Genomic DNA, 24,373 nt, shown 5'->3' on the forward strand with positions numbered 1-24,373 from the left:
CCCATTTCTTCATGTCTCATTTCACTTGATCCCTATTCCATCCCAGGAAGGCAACAAGGGAACAAGGGTGAGAACCCTGTGCTCAGGGAGGTTAGGTCTCTTGTCCAAGGGAACACCATTATCCAGAGATAATTATAGGGAGGGGCCCATGAAGCACCCCCAGACTGCAGTGTGGATGTGCTGTGCAATAGTGACACGTTGGGCTGCTCCACTCTGAGGTCTTTTAAGCTGTCCTTATGCCAGCCTATTTGTTGTTTTTTGGGCTTTTTTTTTTTTTTTTTGGAGAACGGGTCTTACTCTGTCACACAGGCTGGAGTGCAATGATATGATCTTGGCTTCCTGCAGTCTTGACCTCCTGGGCTCAAGCGATCCTCCCACCTTAGCCTCCTAAGTAGCTGGGACTACAGGTGTGCACTACCTCTCCCAGTTAATTTTTGTATTTTTAGTAGCGACAGAGTTACGCCATGTTACTCAGGCTGGTCTTGAACTCCTGGACTCAAGCGATCAGCAAAGTGCGGGGGTTACAGGCTTGAGCCATTGAGCCTGACCTATTTCTGGTTTTTAGGGCCCTGGATGTTAGGATGGATTGCTAAATAAATAATAATAAAACCCTCATCAAGATGTGATTTGTATAGTTGTCACTTTATATATTATTTTCCTTCTGTGACCTTTCCAAGTCGGAAACAGTCCCGGGGACTTCTTTTGGTTAGTTATTTGCAATCACCTGCAGGACACACAACAAAATCGTCAGGTTTACCTAACCGCAGAGCTGTGCATGGCAGGTTCCTGTCTCTCCTCCTGGGTTCATGCCATTCTCCTGCCTCAGCCTCCCAAGTAGCTGGGACTACAGGCACCCACCACCATGCCCAGCTATTTTTCTTTTTTTTGTATTTTTAGTAGAGACGGGGTTTCACCGTGTTAGCCATGATGGTCTCAATCTCCTGACCTCGTGATCTGCCCGCCTCGGCCTCCCAAAGTGCTGGGATTACAGGCCTGAGCCACAGCGCCCAACCATGGAACTCACTCTTAACATGCCTGAGCAGTGTTCAACCTCTTTGGACAAGGCCACCCTCTATGTTCCTTTTCACTCAGCTTTACCCACACAGAAATTTTGGGGACCCATGGGGGGCCCAGCAGTTGCCAAGGTCTGCAGCCTTCTCCAAGGGGTTCCCATCTAGCTCTCAAGAGGAAGGAGGGGGTTCTCAGTCGCCAGGTGGGCATGGCACTCCGAGGCCAGGTAAGCAGGGCAGTGCCCTGGGGCTCAGGGCTGGTCTGGTTCTTACCGAATTGATCCAGTCATTATAGTTGGAGACCCGTGTGAAGATGGAGGGCATGTAGTAGTAGTTGCAGCCAAGGATGGACGTGAGGCTGCCGATGCCATGCACCTCCCACCGGCCGTCAGCTGCCTGACAGTTCAGCGGCCCGCCAGAGTCTCCCTGAGGAAGGCCAGAGTTATAGAAGGGTAAAGGGAGAGGAAGGGGCTGCCCTTTGGAACCATTGTTCTTAATGCATTTCTATTGTTCTGCTGCAGGTCACTGTCCTCTGAAGGCAGCCCTTGTGGTCATAGCCCAAGATGGTACCATAATTCCAACAAGAGCCAACACTTACTCTTCCTGTGTGGCCATAGCTGAGCTAAGCATGTTCTATGCCTTATCTCATTAATCCTCACAAAATCCTATGAGGTAAATATTCATAGTCTCCCCAGGCCACTGGAGAGAAGAAACTGGAGTGTTGAGAGTTTGGGACTTGCCCAAGGTTGCACAGGCAGTTTGTAAAGGAGCTGAGGCCACATCCCAGAGTTCAGCTGCCAGGCTCTTCCCCACTGGCTCCGTCTTCCCATGCATGGGGTGGTCTGTGTGGGCAGAGTGTGTAGGGCACAGTGTGATCTGAAGGGCGTGTGGATCTCCTTCCTACTGCATCCCCACTTCACTGCTAAGTCCAACACAGAGCAATTCCTGGTGGTTAAGACACTGTCTCCAGGAAGGTTTCCATGGCAGCTACCTGGAGGGGACACACTGCACCATGGATGAGAGTAATTCAACCCAGGGAATACTTTCCTTTGGCTCCCTTCCAGCATAGAGGAAAGGATACGGAATGACAGTCATGAGAGACCTTGATGAGACCCAGGGAAGGACTTCCCAGCAGTGAGAGGGGTAGACGCGACAAGGAGAATCTCAAAACAAGAACAAACAAGAACAAGAACTAAGAAGAAAAAAGGTCAGGTTTTTTTTTTTTTTTTTTTGAGTTTTCGCTCTGTCAACCAGGCTGGAGTGCAGTGGCACCATCTCAGCTCGCTGCAACCTCTGCCTTCTGGGTTCAAGTGATTCTCCTGCCTCAGCCTCCCATTGTAGCTGTGACTACAGGTACGTGCCACCATGCCTGGCTAATTTTTATTTTTAGTAGAGACAGGGTTTCACCATGTTGGCCAGGCTGGTCTCAAACTGCTGACCTCAAGTGATCTGCCTGCCTCGGCCTCCCAAAATGCTGGGATTATAGGCGTGAGCCACCGTGCCTGGCCAAAGGTCAAGTTCTGATACATCTGGTACCATTTCCGGGTGCTTCTGCCAGGAGGTGGGAGGATGGACCTATCAAGGGATGGTTTTCCATAGCCTCTTCCCATCCCCAGCCACATTTTGTCATGGAGCGGGGCCCCTGATTATTGGCACTCACATTGCAGGTACATATCACGCCATCACCCCCAGCGCAGATCATATTGGTCTTCACGGTGCTGCCCCAAGAGCGGGGGCTGGAGCAGGTGGCATAGTCCACAACCAGCAACCGGCCCTGCTGCAGGTCATCAGGGACAGCCCTGTTGGCTGAATGAGACCAGAGAGAAGGCATTAGGGACGTAGGGACTCCTGAGAAAAAGGAAGTGGCAGACCCCTACTGGGTTTCCCGTTACTGTCTTCCATCCATTGCAACAGGGGAACAGCCATGTTTGTCTATACTGTTTCTTCACAGTTGATTGGTTAGTGTGCTGGCCACTGGTGATTGGTTCAGCAGTGAACACCTGACTCAAGCTAAGCCAATCAGCTCCCTCCCCTGGGATTTTGAGATGGGGATGGAGAGATTCTGGTTGTGAAGGAGGCAAATCTGGGAAGTCCTTGTCAAAGGCTGACATTTTCTTCTGTGTGCAGAAGAATGAAGTAGACCCACAAAGAAAGAAATTTCTAACTGAGTGTTTCCTGAGTTTCTTACGGGCTTCCAACCCCTGATTCTAGCCTGTTCCTGATGACTGGCTGTATCTCTGCCCTTGGGTTGAAACTTTTTTTTTTTTTTTTGAGACGGAGTTTCACTCTGTCGCCCAGGCTGGAGTACAGTGGCCAGATCTCAGCTCACTGCAAGCTCCGCCTCCCGGGTTCACACCGTTCTCCTGCCTCAGCCTCCCGAGTAGCTGGGACTACAGGCGCCCGCCACCTCACCCGGCTAGTTTTTTGTATTTTTTAGTAGAGACGGGGTTTCACTGGGTTAGCCAGGATGGTCTCGATCTCCTGACCTCGTGATCCGCCCGTCTCGGCCTCCCAAAGTGCTGAGATTACAGGCTTGAGCCACTGCGCCCGGCCGGGTTGAAACTTTTAAATTCTTAAAACAATTTCCCTTATTTTTTTTGCTGAGCTAGTTCCCTGGTTTTCTGTCACTTACCTGAAATAAGAAAGTGAGCCTCCTGGCAGTTAGAGCCCCCTCCTTGGGAAAAATATGCTGGTGTGGTGAAGAGAGGGCTTTCATAATGGCCCCCAACGACACAGCCACCATCACCTCCATTACTGTTACTACTGCTATGAGTGGCAAGGATGATATTAACATAATTTTTCACTTGCGATTGAAGCCAAGGGAAGTTAGGCATTAGCCGGGCATGGTAGTTCACCCTGTAATCCTAGCAGTTTAGGAGGCCAAGGCAGGTGGATCACTTGAGGTCAGGAGTTTGAGACCAGCCTGGCCAACATGATGAAACCTCATCTCTAGTAAAATATAGAAATTAGCTGGGCATGGTGTCTGTAATCCCAGCTACTCAGGAGGCTGAGGCAGGAGAATCGGTTGAATCTGTGGGAGGCAAAGGTTGCAGTGAGCCGAGATTGCACACTGCACTCCAGCCTGGGTGACAGAACAAGGCTCTGTCTCAAAAAAAAAAAAAAAAAAAAAAAAGGTTTTTGCTTAATATCACTCTAATTTATAAGTAATTAACACTTGTATAACATTTTGCAATGTCTGATGCATTTTCACCTTTCACCTCTTTTGGTCTTCACCAACCGTGTTTCCATTTTACAGATGAGGAGACTGAGGTTCAGAAGTGGCTTGCCCAAGGTTTCACCATGACCGACAGAGCTGGGCCTAAAAGCCAAGCATTTGGATGCCTCCCTGCTCTCAATGTCTCAGATGAACTGTATCTGCCCCAGGGTTGTCTGGAGAAATGAACAGGTGGTTGTGCTTCTATCTTAATAAGCATGAAATGCCTCTTCTACCACCGCTCACCGCAGGATTTCATGTGTCCTTGTGTTTACAGGTAAGCCAGTCAAGAGGGCAATGGGGATTTATTCGAGGGTATGTATGTGTATGTACCCCTGGAAAAACATGTCATTATACTTATGCGTTTATGTCATTAGGGAGAAATGTCATAATGTCATTATCACTCATAATGTCATTATGGTCATAAGGTCATTATCACTCATCCCTTCCTAGAATCTTCCAAACCTCTGGTGATTTCACAAGCGAGGGGCGGGAACTCTGTTCCTCTTGGTGGCTACAGTCATTGGATCTCTAACCCCTGGAGTCTATGTCAAAGGAGACCCGCCCTCAGCCAGGTTCTGAGCAGCAAGACCGAATGGCACAGGGGACAGCTTTTGCCATGGGGCACGGAGGGTCTGATGAGGGCTCCAGGGGCCTTTGTGGAACTCCAGAGGCCTCAGGTCACAGAGGAAATGCCGTTCTGAACTCTAGCCTTGGGCCACACAGAAGATGTCACATGATCTCTGCAACTTTCTTTCCATCATAGGGACAGTGACAACAACTAACACACAGCACCTCCCACATGCCAGGCACTGGTCTCCAGGCTTCCTGTGGATTATCTCCTTTAATCCTCTTAACAACTCTGTGATGTAGCTGCTATTATTATGCTTTTTTTTTTTAGATGGAGTCTCGCTCTGTCCCCCAGGCTGGAGTGCAGTGGCGCAATCTTGGCTTACTGCACCCTCCGCCTCCCAGGTTCAAACGATTCTCGTGCCTCAGGCTCCCAAGTAGCTGGGACTACAGGTGCACACCACCACACCTGGTGAGTTTTTTATATTTTTAGTAGAGATGGGGTTTCACCATGTTGGCCAGGCTGCTCTCAAACTCCTGACCTCAAGTCATCCACTCGCCTTGGTCTCCCAAAGTGCTAGGATTACAGGCGTGAGCCATGGCGCCCAGCCAATTATTTACATTTTACATATGATAAAAGTGCTACATGGAGAGACCTAGTAATGTGCCCAAGGTGTCACAGTCATGAAGTGGGAGAGCTGACATTTGAACCCAGGCAGGCATCAGCCTATGCCATCCCGTCTCTCCCAGGCAGCCACACACCCTGGGATGACAGGTGAGAGGCCCTGGCCAGACAGGGGTGACATCACCTCCCTTCCCTCCCAGGCCTGGGGGCTCCTGGCTCCCACTTACTCTGCAGATTTCCCCAGCCCGTGACGTAGCAGGGGTAGTTGTTGGGTAGAATGGTGCCGGCAGGAGGGAGGCAGGCCAGCTGGATCTTGTCGGTGAGGGAGACGGGGTTAGCCAGTTTGAGCAGGGCAATGTCGTACCTGGGTCAGTGCAGAGGCAGAGCATGAGGACAGGGTTGACTTTTCCTGCCCTGTAGGGCTTTGGAGGGCTCTGAGACCTTGTCATCGTTCCCTGTACGTTACCCCAGGTTGCTCTGAGTGGCAGGGCCCCAGGGCATGTTTGAAAATGCAGACGGGCGGCCTCGCACGGTGGCTGATGCCTGTAATCCCAGCACTTTGGGAGACTGAGGCAAGCAGATCACGGGGTCAGCAGATCGAGACCATCCTGGCTAACACAGTGAAACCCCATCTCTACTGAAAATACAAAAAATTAGCTGGGCATGGTGGTGGCGGGCACCTGTAGTCCCAGCTACTCAGGAGGCTGAGGCAGGAGAATGGCATGAACCCAGGAGGCAGAGCTTGCAATGAGCCGAGATCGCGCCACTGCGCTTCAGTCTCTGCGACAGAGCGAGACTCTGACTCTCACACACACACACACACACACACACACACAAAGAAAGAAAATGCAGAGGGCCTTGTTGAAAGGGGCAAGGCAGGAGAGGTTGTGTCCTACTCCGGGGACAGTCACAGGGTTGACAGCACTGTCCCTGTGTCCCCAGGACTTGGCATGAAGTAGATACACGCTCAGTGGACAGGGGCCCTGCAGGCTTAATTGGCAGCAAACCCAGGTCACTCTAGCAGTCTTTGCTTCTCCCTCCCCAGGTCACATCCCCACCCCAGACAGCTTTGGAGCTGGTTCCACCTCTAAGAGGCCAGAGTTCCTTTCTCTTCCCTATAGAAAAAGCAGAGTGAGTGTGGTGGGGTTGAGACCCTTGCCTCTGTGAGACCCCCATCTGTTCCCTGACAACCTCACCCTCAAGTGCACCCAGACAGAAACGAACCCTTTGGAGACCTGGTCGGAGTTCCAGTCCTGGTGCACCACAGTCTTAGAGACACTGACGGCCAGCGAGCCGGACTCTGCAGTGTAGAGGTTGTGCTGTCCCAGCACCACGCGGTAGGTCCTGGAGGAGCTGGGAGAAAGGGGGCGTAGGGAGAGGGTCACCTCCAGAGGCCTGACCTTGGACAGTGTTGGGATAGACCCTAGTAACTGGCTGCTGCATGAGCCACTAGTTGGGGCTTGGGCTTGGGGATCTTTCCTCCCCTGGGACAATCAGTTAGTTATAATAGAGCCTAAAGTATATAACATAAGAACTATGATCATATAATAATTGTTACTATACTAACTATAAACTACAATATAAAATAAATGTTGTAATAACACAGACTCTATAGTATTATGGAGGGAATGAGATGAACACAGAGAAAACAGGAGTCATTTGGCCTCAAGGAAATTTTCAACCTTTCATTTTCAGATGGGGAAACTGAGGCCCAGACAGGTGTAACTGGCCCAGAGTCCCACCGTTAGTGAGAAACCAGAACTAGAAGCCAGGACTCCTGACTGTAGGCATCTATTAGTTTCCCCATCATTTCACAGAGCTTATTATAAATTAGGTGGGAGAAGGGATCACTCCTTGTAGGGAGTCACACTGACCCACCAGAAACTCCGGTGAGTTCCAGCTGTGATGAGCAGAGGTCACAGACAAAGAAGAGGGTAAGTGAGTAACACTGCAGAACCTTGTGGGCCTTTATAATTTGTCTGCAACTCAGAATTAGCTTTCATTGAGCACTTAATAAAGTGCCAGGCACTTTAGCAAATCAATTACTGAATCCACACTAAATTCTGTTACTCCATTTTCTGCAGGTGATGGTATTGAAACTTTGAGAAGTCAGTTAAGTTGTTCAAGGGAACCCAATTCCAGATCCAGAGGTCACATGTCGTTTCCCCAAGAGGGCAGAGAAAAGGCCTTCCCCTCCTTTTTATCCTCCCTCAGTGCCTGCCTGGCACGGGACACTCCATTCATGCCATGAAATGACCCATGGGTGGACCAACACACTGAACCATTGATTGACTACAGCTTGTGTCTCAGCCAGGCTAGTGGTTATTTGCAAGATTCCTTTATGTAGCATAGTGCAGGCCATTTGAGCCCCCAGCTCAGAAATGAGCACCGGCTGGTGAGCAGGCCAAGCGCCCAGGGAATGGCAGTTACCTGATGCAGTGGGCGGCCGTCAGGACCCAGTTGTTGGCTATCAGGGACCCTCCACAGGTGTGGTACCACTGGCCATTGGAGCTATACTGCAGGGAGACCTGGGGAGAAGCACAGGAGCTCTGTGGCTGTGGCTGGGTTTGAAAGGGCACGGTCTCCCTGCACTCCAGTTTCCCAAGAACAGGGCTGGGACAAGGGTAAGGGGGAGTGAGGCACTCACCTCAGGTGCACAACTTAAGGAGGCACCCAAAACCTCAGACGTCAAGATAAAAAAACATGTTAATGCAATCTATAGTAAAAAAAACTCAGGCCAGGCATGGTGGCTTATGACTATAATCCCAACACTTTGGGAGGCCAAGGCAGGAGGTTGCGTTGAGCCCAGGAGTTTGAGACCAGCCTGGGCAACGTGGTGAAACCCCATCTGATAAGGTTTGGCTCTGTCCCCACCCAAATCTCATCCTGAATTGTAGCTCCCATAATCCCCATAGGTCGGGGGAGGGGCCTGGTGAGAGGTAATTGAATCATGAGTGTGGTTACCCCCATGCTGTCCTCATGCTGTTTTCGTGATAGTGAGTGAGTTCTCACAAGATCTGATGGTTTTATGTATGTATGTATGTATGTATGTATGTATTTGAGACGGAGTCTCGCTCTGTCGCCCAGGCTGGAGTGCAGTGGTGCGATCTCAGCTCACTGCAAGCTCCACCTCCTGGGTTCACGCCATTCTCCTCCCTCAGCCTCCTGAGTAGCTGGGACTACAGGTGCCCAACACCGCACCCGGTTAATTTTTTGTATTTTTAGTAGAGATGGGGTTTCACCGTGTTCTCCATCTCCTGACCTTGTGATCTGCCCACCTCGGCCTCCCAAAGTGCTGGGATTACAGGCATGAGCCACCGTGCCCGGCCATGATCTGATGGTTTTATAATGGGCCTTTCCCCCTTTTGCTCAGCACTGCTCCCTGCTACCACCATGTGAAGAAGGATGTGTTTCCTTCCCCTTCTGCCATGATTGTAAGTTTCCTGAGGCCTCCCCAACCATGCTGAGCTGTGAGTCAGTTAAATCTCTTTCCTTTATAAATTACTCAGTCTCAGGTATGTCTTTATTAGCAGTGTGAGAACGGATTAATACACTGTCTCTACAGAAAAATACCCCAAAATTAGCCACTGGGTGTGGTGGTGCATGCCTGTAGTTCCAGCTACTCAGGAGGCTGAGATGGGAGGATTGCTTGATCCTGGGAAGTCTAGGTTGCAGTGAGCTGCCATTGCACTGTGCTCAGCCTGGGTGACAGAGTGAGGCCATCTCCACAGGGGACGTCCTGTCAGCTCTACCTTGAGAATTTGTGGAATGGTTGCTACCCCTTGGTCACTACCTCAACTGCATGTCCCAATCATCCTCTCTTCTTGATGATTACTCTGGTCTCTAGTCTCTTCTCCCCACTCCCACCCACATTTTCTCCCCCTTTATGGTTTGCAAAAGTTAAAACTATCTGATGACCTACTAGGCCCTCTGTGGCTTCTCTGACCCTGTAGGCTCCCACTCTTCTCTCCTCCAGCCACACTGACTTCCATGCAGTTCCGCAAATACACCAAACCCACTTCTGCCTCAGGGCCTTTGCACTCGCTCTTCCTCCTGCCTGGAATCTTCTCGCAAATATCGGTGTAGCTCTTTCCTTCACTTCCTGTAGGTCTCTGCTCAAGATTACCTTCTCCATGAGGTCTTCTATGACCATGCTGTTCCAAGCAGTGTGCACATACACAGACATGCACACTCATGTACATGTGCACACACAGACAGCCTTGTCTCTTTCCCCTGGCTCTGCTTTACTCTTCATAGTATCTTTCGTTTTCTGGTGTGTTATTAGTTTACCCTTTCAGTTGTTTATTGTCTCTTCTACTTTATTTTATTTTATTTTTTGAGATGGAGTCTCCCTCTGTTGCCCAGGCTGGAGCGCACTGGCACAATCTCGGCTCACTGCAACCTCTGCCTCCCAGATTCAAGCCATTCTCCTGCCTCAGCCTCCCCACTAGCTGGGATTATGGGTGCCTGCCACCATGCCCCGCTGGTTTTTGTACTTTTAATAGAGTTGCGGTTTCACCATGTTGGCCAGGCTGATCTCCAACTCCTGACTTCAGGTGATCCACCTGCCTCAGCCTCCCAAAGTGTTGGGATTACATGCGTGAACCACTGTGCCCAGCCACATCCTTGTTTTTAATTAGCCACTGGGCATTTCTCATTTTTGTGACATTAAGGGGCGTTAGATGAACTGGCTTTAAAAAAGATGTTTAAAATTGGACCAAGGGAAAAAAGATACTTAAAAGTATCTACTCCCCCACCCCAATTTAAAAATGTGCAGAAACCATCCTACAGATGTGAAATTTAGTCCATGTAATACGTATTGTTTGTGGCCAGCAAAGTGTAGCTAAAAGAACATGCACTGAACCAAATTTGAATCCTCATTCCCCCCAGGCTAACTCAGTGCCTTTGGGCAATTCTGTAACCTTTCCAAGTCCCAGTTGCCTTCTCTGGAAATGCGGAACATAAGCCACTGTGCAGGGCTCTCAGAGTGATTAATACTGTAATTACAATAGTTGGCTGGTGCCGTGGCTCACACCTGTAATTCCAGCACTTTGGGAGGCCGAGGCAGGTGGATCACCTTAGGTCAGGAGTTTGAGACCAGCCTGGCCAACATGGTGAAACCCTATCTCTACTAAAATACAAAAAAAATCAGCTGATGTGGTGGCATACATCTCTAATCCCAGGTACTCAGGAGGCTGAGGCAGGAGAATCGCTTGAACCTGAAAGGTGGAGGTTGCAGTTAGCCGAGATTGTGCCACTGCACTCCAGCCTGGGTGACAGAGTAAGACACTGCATCTCCCCCACACCCCCCCAAAAAAGAAAATTGCATTAAAATATTATTCCTGTTGGCCGGGCGTGGTGGTTCACACCTATAATCCCAGCACTTTGGGAGACCAAGGCAGGTAGATCACCTGAGGTCAGGAGTTTGAGACCAGCCTGACCAACATGGAGAAACCCTGTCTGTACTAAAAATACAAAATTAGCTGGGCATGGTGGCGCATGCCCATAATACCAGCTTCTCTAGAGACTGAGGTAGGAGAATCGCTTGAACCTGGGAGGCAGACGTTGCGGTGAGCCGAGATTGTGCCATTGCACTCCAGCCTGGGCAACAAAAGCGAAACTCTGTCTAACCAAAAAAAAAAAAAAATATATACACACACACACACACACACACACACACACACACACACACACACATATATATACACACACACACATATATATATATATATGCCTCAGCCTCCCGAGTAGCTGGGATTACAGGTGCCTGCAATCATGCCTGGCTAATTTTTGTAATTTTAGTAGAGACAGAGTTTCCCCATGTTGGCCAGGCTGGTCTTGAACTGCTGACCTCAAGTGATCCACCCACTTCGGCCTCCCAAAGTGCTGGGATTACAGGCATGAGCCACCGTGCCTGGCCTATCATTGACAGTCTCTTAAGGAGCAGATGAATGATGCTGGCCTCTGTAGATACAGTGACTGCCGCATGGGTCACTCTGAATGCTCAAGGCTAGTGGGCTGCTAATTGCTCCTCCTACTTAAGTTAGAAACTCATCCTGATTCAGCTGGGTTTGCTCCTAAAGCAGTTTATATCAATTATGTTTGCAATAATGAAATTTGATTAAATATGTAACCAAATATTCTGAAATATGAGTTCAGAAAGAGAGTTGTGAAACAAAGTTAAATGCTTGGAAGAGACTGAATCACCATGATTCCTAAAAAATTGCTCTTGAATTAGTGTCTGTGAGAAAATGGAAAGATTGTGGGGAAAGGTCATAAAAGTCGGGATGGGCTCATAACTCAGATTGCTTTGTGAACGTCTCAGTTACTGCTCTGCTTTAAAGAAATGGACTTGCAGATGAGATATTATGGGGCTTGGTTTATATGAAAAAGACAGTTAAGAACTCAAAAAATTGTTTACATAGTCTAAAAATGTTTACAGCATATATGATTTAAAATAATTTCTTATGACCAACTTTTCAATTACTCAGTCCCAATTACATCAGATAAATGAGATTTTACTATATTTGTTTGCATCAATGTAAACTTTATACAATTCTTTTGAAATTCCCACAATTAACACATCTTAGTAATTTGTGCCTGTGCCCAACTGGGCAGTTTAGTCTTAATATCATTATTATATCAACTTAAGAAACATTTTCCTTGGTAACATTGATTTGCCTGTAAAGATTAATCTGCATAAATAGCACTGATTGGTTCCTTAAAGCAAGGAATATTTGCATAGGTAGTCTTGAATGGTTCATAGGATAATGGTACATTTGAAAGCAAGCCTCTGATTGGTTAACAGAGTAAGACTATACTTGTAAATTTGTGTATAGGCAGTGGGGAGGGGACAGCTCCTTACTGCAGGTGGAGGAGGCACCTCTCCCTCCACTCCCAAGGTTGGCCAAGGCCACAGAAATGTATCTTTTTTTTTTTTTTTGAGATGGAGTCTCTGTTTGTTATTCAGGCTGGAGTGCAGGGGTGCAATCTCATCTCACTATAACTTCTGCCTCTCGGGTTCAAGTGTTTCTCCTGCCTCAGCCTCCCAAGTTGCTGGGATTACAGGCATGCGCCACTGCACTTGGCTAATTTTGTATTATTAGTAGGGACAGGGTTTCACCACGTCGCCCGGGCTGGTCTCAAACTCCTGACTTCAGGTGATCTGCCCACCATGGCCTCCCAAAGTGCTGGGATAACAGGCATGAGCCACTGCGCCCAGCCGGAAATGTATCTTACTGGTGAAGTTGCCTGTGCTGCTCTCTGAGTCCCATCAATGCTCACTTTGCCAGCACAGTAAACCCCATGGTGAAAGGGCAAAGGGGGGATGTAAAGGGAATGCGGCAGGGACAGGGGTAAGTACAGTGTGGTCAACTCACCTGCCAGGGCCAGCTGTTGGGCCTCGCTTCTTCACCACCATACATCCTAGACATACCAGGTGGGTAACTGGGGACCCCACAACTGAGGGCTATGAAAAGAGAAAGGGACTTGAGTCCAAGAAGCAGCGACCCACACAATGTAAACTACACTTGCTGCATTCTGAACCCCCAAATAGAAAACCCTTGTTCTAGAAGGATCCCAAGAAGTCATAGAATCCTGCTCTTTGCTCTAGTTCTTTGAAACTCCATTCCAGTTTTCTTATGATTATAGGTCTGAATGCAGTAGGGGTTGGGTGGGGGCCAGAGGGGAGGACAGGAAGATCCCATTCCAGCCCAACCAGGGGATGGGAAAGCAGTGGCTCTGGGTGACAGGGTTTACCTCCAGCCACCAAAGCGGACAGCAGCAGGGTCCTAATCATGGTGTGTCCGTGGGAGTTCTGTCAGCGTGGCCCTGAATAAGGCCCCGGTTTTATGAGCGAACTTATCAGTGAGAGATACACTGGGAGCACACAAGATGGGGATTTTCTCAAAGCCCAGTGGAAAAAAGAGCTTGTGTCCAAATATTTTTTTTTCCCATTTCGTCCCAGCTGTCACCCTAGAACTACTTTGAAAAGAGGCCAAGGGTAGATATTGGAATATGGGTTCCATCTGTTTTAAAGAGATTATGTTGTGTGTTAGGGAAGGAAGAAAAATACTAATTGTTGGTCTTTGGAGTTGTGTTTTCTTTCTTTTTTTTCTTCCCTGGGTAAGACTGAGGAGAGAAGTTGTGTTTTCTTTCTTTTTTTTTTTTTCTTTCTGAGACAGAGTCTTGCCCTGTCACCCAGGCTGGAGTGCAGTGGCGCTATCTTGGCTCACTGCAACCTCTGTCTCCTGGGTTACAAGTGATTCCCCTGCCTCAGTCTCCATAGCAGCTGGGATTACAGGTGTGTGCCACCATTCCTGGATAATTTTTGTATTTTTAGTACTGATGGGGGTCTCATCATGTGGGCCAGGCTGGTCTTGAACTCCTGTCTTCAAGTGATCTGCTTGCCTCGGCCTCCCAAAGTGCTGGGATTCCAGGCTGAGCCACCGCGCCAGGAGTTGTGCGTTTTCAATGTAAAGATGAAGGCGGCATGCTGAACCCACAGCGTTCTAAGGCGGTATTTCTCAGTGGGGCTGGTTCAGCCACCAGGAGACGTTTGACAACATCTGGGGACATTGTTGGGTGTCATGGCTGGGGTTGATGTTATTGGCATCCAGCGGTCAGACAGCAGAGATGCTGCTAAACATCCGAGAATGCACTGGGCAATAGGACTTGCCCTGCCCCAAATGTCAATGTTGCTGAGGCTGAGAAAGCCTGTTCTAGGCCACGCCAGGGCTTGCAGTGTGACCTTGGCTGGGTCATGTAAGTCTCTAGACCCATCTGTGAAACAGGGAGAGAAACCTGTGCCCAGCGTGTTTCACAACATTATGGTAAGGATTTGTGTAATGTGGGGAAGGTGCACACATAGCGGAAGGCAAGGCCGACATGCACAATTAGGATCTGGCTGCTCTAATGATGGGGGAAGCAGAACGCTGGCAGAGGAGGGCTTCATCGGGTGGATCAAAATGCACTTTATGGCCAGGTACAGTGGTTCACTCCTATAATCCCAGAACTTTTGGAGGCTGAGGCTGGCGGATCACCTGAGGTCAGGAGTTTGAGACCAGCCCAGTCGACACTGCAAAACCCTGTCTCTACTAAAAATAGAAAAATTAGCCAGACGTGGTGACACGCACCTGTAATCCCAGCTACTCAGGAACCTGAGGCAGGAGAATCACTTGAACCCAGGAGTCAGAAGTTGCAGTGAACCAAGATTGCACCATTGAACTGTCGCCTGGGTGACAAGAGCAAGACTCCATCTCAAAAAAAAAAAAAAAAAAAAAGAAAGAAAAAAGACCAGGTGCACTGGCTCACGCCTGTAATTAGCCAGGCGTGATGGTACCTGCCTATAGTCCCAGCTACTCGGCAGGCTGAGGCAGGATAATCGCTTGAACCTGGGAGGCAGAGGTTGCAGTGAGCTGAGATCAGGCCACTGCACTCTAGCCTGGGCAACAGAGTGAGTTTCAGTCTTAAAAAAAAAAAAAAAAAAAAAAAGGACCAGCCTGGAAAACATAGTGAGACCCCCCCACCCAGTCCCCGTCACTACAAAATTTTCTTTAAAAAGTTAGCCAGGCATGGTGGCACACATATGTGGCTTCAGCTACTCTGGAGGCTGAGGCAGGAGGGTCGCTCAAGCCTGGGTGGTCAAGGCTGCAGTGAACTGCAATCAAGCCACCACAGCCTGGGTGACATATGCATTTTATGTCCTTTTCCAGGAGAAAAACAGTTTGGACCTCTCCAATACCCTCATCTTCCAAATTGTGTCAAAGCAGAAGCTTCTTCCAAAGGGGAACAAAAAAAGGCAGGGTGACACTCACCCAGCACCACATAGACATTAGATGCACTCACATTCTTTATTGAATCTAAGCCTTAGGAAACCCTGCAAGAGGCTCTCTTATTTCACAGGAGGAAGCTGAGCTTCAGAGAGGTGAAGTGACTTGCCCAAGATCCTACAGCTTCTAAGCGGCAGAATGGGAATTGGAACTAGGTTGGTCTGATTCCAAAGCCCATTACTTGCCACCACTGGAGACTGCATACTGCCTCACCTCCTAGGACTTCAACTTGTGTTGGGGGGAAGTGTGGAGTGAGCACGGTTTCCTGGTGGACTCTCTTGTTCTTCCTTAGACCTTCACTCTCCTCGCCTTTTGGGACAGCACAAAGCCAGGCAGGCCCGCTGCTGATGAGGAAGCTCCGCTCTGTGATCACAAACTCTAGCTTTTGCCCCAGTCAAAAAAGCAGTGGGGAAACTGGACTTCAACCCCTAAGACTTGAGTTGAAGTCTTTGATCCACCAATTTTGAGTGCGGTGGTCAGGACAAGTCACTTATCTTCTGGGCCTTAGTTTCCTAGATAACCACCCAGGCCTGGATTGCAGGATTATTGTATGGGGAAGAAAATGGGTGGGAAAGAATTCTGTAATATCCCTAGGATCGTGCAAAGGTGAGGAAGATTGGGGGCGTGGGAAGACCCCATGGGAAGGATATCAGAAGATGTGGGTTCCAGTCCCGACTCCATCCCATACTCTGTGTAACAGTTTGGACTTACTTATGGTCTGCATCAGTCACTAAAGCAACCAACTATTTCCTATTTCTTTTTCTTTCTTTTTTTTTTTTTTTGAGGAGTTTCGCTCTTGTTGCCCAGGCTGGAGTGAGGAGTGAAGTGGCATGATCTCAGCTCACCACAACCTCTGCCTCCCGGGTTCAAGTGATTCTCCTGCCTCAGCCTCCTGAGTAGCTGAGATTACAGGCGTGCACCACCACATCCAGCTAATTTTTGTATTTTTAGTAGAGATGGGGTTTCTCCATGTTGGTCAGGCTGGTCTTGAACTCCCGACCTCAGGTGATTTGCCTGCCTCAGCCTCCCAAAGTGCTGGGATTACAGGCGTGAGCCACCGCGCCCAGCACCAACCAATTATTTCTTAAGTCTCATATTTTATTTGGCATTCTGCTCTGTGTCTTTGTTTAATATAAAAATAAGGTTTGTCCTATATGAGGCCACTGAACAAACACCAGCTGTGAATTTGCTGTGTGACCTTGGGCCAATCTCACAGGCTTTCTGGTCTGGGGTTGCCTATCTACAAACAAGGAGAAGAACAGATGCTCGGTCCGTTCCACCACATTGCTGTCAGGATTTGAAAGTGACACAAAACTTACACAGTTGTGCTTAAGCCAACAAAATGGCAAAATCCAGGAGCAAAGCTGGCTTCAGGCAGAGCAGGTTTCAGGGCCCTGGTGATGGCCCTTGGACTTGGCTTTTCTTCATCTTTTGCTTCTGCCTTCTGCTTTGAGGTCTCATCTCAGCCTCCGTTAAGAGGCCTGTAGCTGCTCCGGGTTCTCCCTTCCTTGAGGACAAGATCACCGCAGCATCTCTGGTCCAGAGTTCCTCACCTGCAGCAGTGTCGACATTTTGGGCGGGATGATGCTTTGTTTTGAGGGCTGTATCTATGTCCCGTGCATTGTGGGAGTTTGACAGCATCTCTGGCCCCAGTCCGCTAGATGCCAGTCCCTACCCCTCCCCACACAGTTGCCGCAACTAAAAATGTCTACATATATTGCCAGATGTACTCTGGGGAGCTAAATCACCCCGTCTCTCCCTTCCCCTCTCATTTTGCTTTGTAGCCTCACATTCCCTCATCCTCACACCTGTGCAGTGAATGAGTGACAGCCCTCTGGTAGCTCCCCGCTCAAGTCGTGCAACTTCTCTGATTGGACCTGCCTCAGGTCACATGCCCATCCCTGAGCCAATCGCTGCAGTGGGGAAGGGGATGCAATGTATTGATTGGCCAGGCCTGGAACACGGGCTCCAGCCTTGGTCCTGGGCCATGAGGTTTCACCCAGAACCTCTGGATCCGGTGGGGCAGCGCCTGCACAGAAATCCAGGCTTCTCTGCTGGGAGGGGAGGAAAGGGAGGCCGAGGATGCAGAGTGCAGGAAGCCGCTACAGCCCACTTCCCTCCCTGGAACTTAGTGCTTCACTTATATGTTGTTTGACAATTATGTCATGTGTCAGGTTCTAAAGTGGGCTGGGTCCTTGAGGTCTCAGTCGGGCAGGGAGACGCAGATGCAAAATTCTTTTTTTTTTTTTGAGACAGGGTCTCACTCTGTCGCCCAGGCTAGAGTGCGATGACGAGATCTTGGCTCACTGCAGTCTCTACCTCCTGGGCTCAAGCGATCCTCCCACCTCAGCCTCCTGAGTAGCTGCGACTACAGGTGCATACCACCTTGCCCATTTACTTCTTGTATTTTTAGTAGAGACTGGGTTATGCCATGTTACTCAAGCTTGTCTTGAATTCCTGGACTCGAGCGATCTGCCTGCCTTGGCCTCCCAAAGTGCTAAGTGCTGGGATTACAGGGTTGAGCCACTGCGCCCAGCCTATTTCTGGTTTTTAGGGCCCTGGATGTTAGGATGGATTGCTAATAAATCTCTCATCAAGATGTGATATGCATAGTTGTCATTTTATTATAATATTAATTTCTTTCCGGGACCTTTCCAAATCTGAAACCGTCCCGGAGACTTCTTTTGGTTAGTTATTTGCAATCACCTGTAGGACACACAAGAAAATCGTCAGGTTCACCTAACTGCAGAGCTGTGCGTGGCAGTTTCCTGTCTCTGTCCTCCTGGGTTAAGCTCCTCATGTGAGTCACAGGCAGCCCACACTGCACTAGCTCCTGCCTGAGGAGTTCTGATGACGTTTTGAAAACAAAGATGCAATCACAGCTTTTCATTGACCTGTTAGGGTCTTCCTGTAAAGGGTTTCTTACCAGGAGTCCTGTGTGGGCTTCAGGGTAGGGGGCCTTTGAACCCCTAAAACTTATATTCCAAATGTGTGGATGGCATATTTTTAGATTTCGTTTGTTTCTCAAATCAAAACTGCTATTTGCAAGGCAGTTATGCAAAGTGGTTGGTGCTATAACTGCTTCCAGAGGCTGTTGATCAGTGTCTGTTAAACGGTTTTTGGGTTTTTTTTCAGACAATCTCACTGTGTTGCCCAGGCTGGAGTGCAGTGGGGCGATCTGGGCTCACTGCAACCTCCGCCATGCAGGTTCAAGTGATTCTCATACGTCAGCCTCCCAGGTAGCTGAGATTTTAGTCATGCACTACCATGCCTGGCTAATTTTTTGCATTTTTAGTAGAGATGAGGTTTCACCATGTTGGCCAAGCTGGTCTCGAACTGCTGACCTCAAGTGATCTACCTGCCTCAGCTTCCCAAAGTGCTTGGATTACAGGCGTGAACCACCACACCCGGCCTGTTAAACATTTTGATATGCCAACTTCATGATCCAGTGCTGTAAACTGCAGGAGATCCAGCTGCTACAGCACAAATACTCAGACCAGTGTGCAAGAATTATGTTCAAGGATGTTCACTGCACAATGTAAGAGTGAAAAATAGGAAATATGAAAGCTTCATTCATTATACTCAAACTATGGAATAGTATTTAGCTGTTCGAAAGAATGACATGTACATACTGACATATAAAATGTGATAAGGTGTTAAGTGAAAAACAGCTGCAGAACAGTATGAAGACTCAGATCCCAGTTTTTGCTTAGAAGACAGTGTCTATCTATGTAAATATATAGCTATATATGCACATAAAGTTGAGACCACACACCAAGCTGTTAACAATGACAACTTGTCCAGGAGCAGTGGCTCATGCCTGTCATCCCAGCACTTTTGGAGGCCAAGGTGGGCGGATCACCTGAGGTCAGGAGTTTGAGACCAGCCTGGCCAACATGGTGAAACCCTGTCTCTACTAAAAAATACCAAAAAAAAAACTAGCCGGGCGAGGTGGCGGGCGCCTGTAGTCCCAGCTACTCGGGAGGCTGAGGCAGGAGAATGGCGTAAACCCGGGAGGCGGAGCTTGCAGTGAGCCAAGATCCGGCCACTGCACTCCAGCCTGGGCGACAGAGCAAGACTCTGTCTCAAAAAAAAAAAAAAAAAATACAAAAATTAGTTGGGCGTGGTGGTGTGTGCCTGTAGTCCCAGCTACTCAGGAGGCTGAGGCAGGAGAATCACTTGAACCCAGGAGGCAGAGGTTGCAGTGAGCCGAGATCAAGTCACTGCACATCAGCCTGGTGACAGAGCGAGACTCTGTCTCAAAAAACATAAACAAAAACAATGATTACCTCTGGAGAGTGGAACTGGAGATGTAAAATGAGGGGGGACTTCTACTTTTCTACTTGATACACTCTTATATTCTTTTAATATTTTTACACAGTATGTATTACCTTCTGGTAAAAGAATAAAAGCTAAGGATCGCTGAAGTTTCACGTGTGACTGTCATTCAATGGACATTTGTTGAAAGGATGAAAGCGCCAGGCCACTTGTCTCCTCTGCTTCTCTGCTCTTTTGCTTGTACTTCCTGACCTTGGCTTGTCACCTGTCTGGGTTTATCCAGGCAGGTGCTCTCAGGCACCCCCAGGGCTCTAGTGGTACGTGACTCCAGGCTGCACATGGTGTGTTCCTGGGTTGGGGCCACTGCAAGTTTTCACGAGTCCCTCCGCAGCTGCCAGGGGCAGCCCCCACCCAAGGACAGCTGGTTGCTTGGCTCTCCCCGTTCTGAAACCCGTTACCGGGCACCTGGCCTGCCCCGACTGCTCTCCCATGAACACAGGGCCTCTGCCCAGCTGCCTCGCGAGACGTGATGCCCTGTGGATCCCTGCTGCCATCTGGCCATGCTTCGAGATCTGGCCTGCTCTGTTGTGCTTGTGTCTGTGGCTGGGAACAGCTGACGCTGGGACAAAAAAATTGGGACAATTGCCCCTGCCCCTGCTTCAGGTCCCCAGGTTGCTGCCAGGACCAGCTGCATGGTGACTCCCACAGCAGCTGGGGCTGGAAAAGGGTCTTAGAATTTGGCTGGGAAAGGCCCCTAAGCAGCCTTTCATCCAGTCAGTCTCAGGCCAGGCTCCTTTGATGTGTGGGTGGCGCCTCCAAAGGTGGACTCAGATGGGTTTTTCCCAATTTATATATAAAAAAGCACCAATTAATGATTAATGGCTACTGGCTTTTTGATTTTGCATTTTTCTCCAACAAACGTTTTTGGAATCTCTGCCTGTGACCACTTGTTGGCAAAAAGATGCCAGCAGACAGACAAATGAATAAGGAGTTGGCAAGAATCAGTGGGAACACTTGGAAGCAGCCACCTGCTTATTTTGACAGTTTAGTTTCCTCCTGTGACCATGTGCTCATGGCTGCAGCTTCATATTTGCTTTTATAAGTGTCAGTTTAATGAACACTTCTCTGCAAATTAAAATTGGTGAACTCAGATGCCAGCTTTCCCCTTCTTTGGGGCTCTGCCACAAATACCATAACTCCCATTTGCTGTAGCGCCTAAATAGTGGAGGAGTCCTGGTCTAGTTCAAGTCCCATTTTACAGAAGAGCAAACTGAGGTGGTCTTTCATCGGCACAGAGTGTCCAACTCTTCCCTCCCAGCATTCAGTAACAGGCATGGTGGCTCCTCTGCCCCTTCCGGGGCACCCGTTTCTTTTTCGTGTGTTTTTTCTGTTTTTGAGATGGTGTCTTGCTCTGTTACCCGGGCTGGAGTGCAGTGGCGCGAACTCGGGTTACTGCAACCTCCACCTCCCAGGTTCAAGTGATTCCCCTGCCTCAGCCTCCTGAGTAGCTGGGATTACAAACACGTATCACCACACCCAGCTTAGTTTTGTATTTTTAGTAGAGACGGGGATTCCCCATGTTGGCCAGACTGGTCTCGAACTCCTGACCTCTGGTGATCTGCCCATCTTGGCCTCTCAAACTGCTGGGATTACAGGCGTGAGCCACCAGCCGCCCCTTTCTTGTGACAGGGTTTCCTGTTCTGGCTGCTTTCACCTACTGCTGCGTGTATCCACGGTTGCTCCTTAATATTGATGCCAGTTATTATTATCATTATTTTCGGAGACATGGTCTTGCTATGTCAACCAGGCTGAAATGCATTGGTGTGACCTTGGCTCAATGTAGCATTGGCCTCCGGGCCCAAGTGATCCTTCCACCTGAACCTCCCAAGTAGCTGAGACTACAGGCACGCCTAAGTAATTAAAAAATTACCATGGTAAGTAATTACCATGCCTAAGTAATTAAAAAAATTTTTTTGTAAAGACAGAGTCTCATTATGTTTCCCAGGCTGGTCTTGAACTCCTGGGCTCAAGCAATCCTCCCTCCTTGGCCTCCCAAAGTGCTGCAATTACAGGCATGAGCCATGGCACCTGGCCTATTATTTTTAATACATAATGTTAATGCTTACTGTTAGAAACAAATGTGTGTTCATTGTTAAAAACAAATTGAGTTATTGTGGAAGCTGAAAGGAGACAGCTCTGAGTTTCCATTGATAAGACAGGGGGATCAACTCGGTTTTATTTGCCTGGGATGGTCCCAGAGTAAAACAGGAAGTCCTGCATCCTGGAAAACCTCTCAGTCTTGCACAAACCGGGATGGTTGGTCACCCTACAGAATAGCTGGAAGACCCCTGAGGGGGACTAATTTCCAATAATTAATGCTATGGGGGTCTGAAAGAATCAGGTTTTGGGCTTTGCAGATAAATATACCCGTTTACAGCAATGGATGGTGGAGTCTGGGCCACACACAGATACACAAAAATAAAATCACCATTTCTATGGAACTCACTCTCTTTTTTTGTTTTTAAGTTGGAGTTTCACTCTTCTTGTCCAGGTTGGAGTGCAATGGTGCAATCTCGGCTCACTGCAACCTCCATCTCCCAGGTTCAAGGGAGTCTCCTGCCTCAGCCTCCTGAATAGCTAGTTTTACAGGGGGGCCCTCCACGCCTGGCTAACTGTTTTGTATTTCTTTTAATAGAGGTGGGGTTCTGCTGTGTTGGTCAGGCTGGTCTTGAACTTCTGACCTCGCGATCTGCCCGCCCCGGCCTCCCAAAATGCTGAGATTACAGGCATGAGCTGAGGGCTGGTCCGGTTCTTACCGAATTGATCCAGTCGATGTAATTGGAGACCCGTGTGAAGACGGAGGGCTTGTGGTAGAAGTTGCAGCGGAACCTGAACCCAAAGCTGACGATGCCATGCACCTCCCACCGGCCGTCAGACGCCTGGCAGTTCAGCGGCCCGCCGGAGTCTCCCTGAGGAAGGCCAGAGTTATAGAAGGGTAAGGGGAGAGGAAGGGGCTGCCCATTGGAACCATTGTTCTCAATGCATTTCTATTGTTCTGCTGCAGGTCACTGTCCTCTGAAGCCAGCCCTTGTGGTCATAGCCCAAGATGGTACCATAATTCCAACAAGAGCCAACACTTATTCTTCCTGTGTGGCCAGAGCTGAGCTAAGCATGTTCTATGCCTTATCTCATTAATCCCCACAAAATCCTACGAGGTAAATATTCACAGTGTCCCCAGACCACTGAAGAGGGGAAACTGGAGTGTTGAGAGGTTGGGACTTGCCCAAGGTTGCACAGGCCGTTTGTAAAGGAGCTGAGGCCACATCCCAGAGTTCAGGCTCTTCCCCACTGGCTCTGTCTTCCCGCGGGTGGGGTGGTCTGTGTGGGCAGAGTGTGTAGGGCACAGTGTGATCTGTAGGGCGTGTGGATCTCCTTCCTATTCCATCCCCACTTCACTGCTAAGTCCAACACAGAGCAATTCCTGGTGGTTAAGACACTGTCTCCGGGAAGGCTTCCGTGGCAGCTACCTGGAGGGGACACGCTGGGCCACTGATGAGAGTAATTCAACAGAAAACCCAGAAGTCATCCTAGAAAGGCCCTAAGTCAGGGAATACCTTCCTTTGGTTCCCTTCCAGCATAGAGGAAAGGATACGGAATGACAGTCATGAGAGACCTTGATGAGACCCAGGGAAGGACTTCCCAGCAGTGAGAGGGGTGGACACGACAAGGAGAATCTCAAAACAAGAACAAACAAGATCCAAGATCAAGTTTGTTTGTTTTTTTTTTTTTGAGTTTCACTCTGTCACCCAGACTGGATTGCAGTGATGTGACCTCAGTTCACTGCAACCTCCTTCTCCCGGGTTCACACCATTCTCCTGCCTCAGCCTCCTGAGTAACTGTGACTACAGGTGCCTGCCACCACGCCCGGCTAATTTTTGTATTTTTAGTAGAGACAAAGTTTCATCATGTTGGCCAGTCTGGTCTCGAACTGCTGACCTCAAGTGGTCTGCCTGCCTTGGCCTCCCAAAGTGACAGGGTAGAGGCAAGAGCCACAGTGCCTGGCCAGAGATCGGGTTCTGATATATCTGGAACATATTTCTGGGTACTTCTGCCAGGAGGTGGGAGGATAGACCTATGGAGGGGTGGACCTCTATAGCCTTATCCCCAGTCACATTTTGTCATTGAGCGGAGCCCCTGATTTTGATACTCACGTAGCAGCTGGAGATCTTGCCATCACCCCCAGCACAGATCATACTGGTTTTCACGGTGCTGCCCCACCAGAAAAACCTGGAGCAGGTGGCATAGTCCACAACCAGCAACCGGCCCTGCTGCAGGACTTTAGAAGCAGGCCCGCTGGCTGAATGAGATCAGAAAGAAAGCATTAGGGATGCAAGGACTCCTGAGAAAAAGGAAGTGGTTGACCCTTACTGGGTTCCCCTGTTACTGTCTTCCATCCATTGCAATATGCGAACAGCTATGTTTGTCTACACTATGTCCTCACGGTTGATTGGTTCAGCAGTGAACACGTGACTCAAGCTAAGCCAATGAGCTCCCTCCCCTGGGATCCTGAGATGGGGTCTAAGAGATTCCGGTTTAAGAGGACGTAAATCTGGGAAGCTTTTGGCAATGACTGACGTTTTGTTTCATGTGGAGAATGAATTAGACTCACAAAGAAAAGAAATTCCAAGAGAGGGTTTCCTGAGTTTCTTACAGGCTTCCAGCCCCTGATTCCAGCCTGTTCCTGATGCCTGGCTATATCTCAGCCCTTAGGTTGAAACTTTTAAATCCTTAGAACAATCCCTTTTTTTGCTGAGCTAGCTCCCTGGTTTGCTGTCACTTATCTGAA

At 49.0% G+C, this 24,373-nt stretch overlaps 1 protein-coding gene and 1 long non-coding RNA gene across 3 annotated transcripts; one reads left to right on the forward strand and one right to left on the reverse strand.

The window, feature by feature from the left end:
• Positions 1-626: 626 nt before the first annotated feature.
• Positions 627-12,889, reverse strand: LOC102135496 (chymotrypsin-like elastase family member 2B). 2 transcript variants are annotated; one of them, XM_065529657.2, is made up of 7 exons: positions 12,799-12,889; positions 7,850-7,947; positions 6,644-6,772; positions 5,647-5,783; positions 2,671-2,816; positions 1,284-1,436; positions 627-724 (listed from the first exon to the last, which is right to left on the reverse strand). In XM_065529657.2, exons 1-7 carry the CDS (start codon positions 12,850-12,852, stop codon positions 707-709), a joined length of 735 nt encoding a protein of 244 aa, XP_065385729.1. In that variant the 5' UTR covers positions 12,853-12,889; the 3' UTR covers positions 627-706. The 2 variants fall into 2 exon arrangements, with proteins under 2 accessions (XP_065385729.1, XP_065385726.1); XM_065529654.2 differs by lacking the exon at positions 627-724 and having other exon boundaries at positions 1,102-1,436.
• LOC141408813 (uncharacterized) lies at positions 1,548-2,190 on the forward strand. Its single transcript, XR_012425810.1, has 2 exons — positions 1,548-1,682; positions 2,075-2,190. It is a non-coding gene; the product is annotated as an uncharacterized lncRNA (long non-coding RNA).
• Positions 12,890-24,373: the final 11,484 nt, after the last annotated feature.

This window comes from Macaca fascicularis, chromosome 1 (assembly GCF_037993035.2).
Source record: "Macaca fascicularis isolate 582-1 chromosome 1, T2T-MFA8v1.1".
Taxonomy (NCBI): Eukaryota; Metazoa; Chordata; class Mammalia; order Primates; family Cercopithecidae; genus Macaca; species Macaca fascicularis.

Bases quoted from the DNA above. Each gene is read 5' to 3' on its own strand.
- LOC102135496 (XM_065529654.2), bottom strand. From the start codon at position 12,852: ATGTCTAGGATGTATGGTGGTGAAGAAGCGAGGCCCAACAGCTGGCCC. The intron at 5,784-6,643 runs GTTCGTTTCTGT...GCACTGACCCAG, and splicing joins TCCGACCAGGTCTCCAAAGG to GTACGACATTGCCCTGCTCA. The intron at 2,817-5,646 runs GTAAGTGGGAGC...GGTCTCATTCAG, and splicing joins GGGCTGGGGAAATCTGCAGA to CCAACAGGGCTGTCCCTGAT.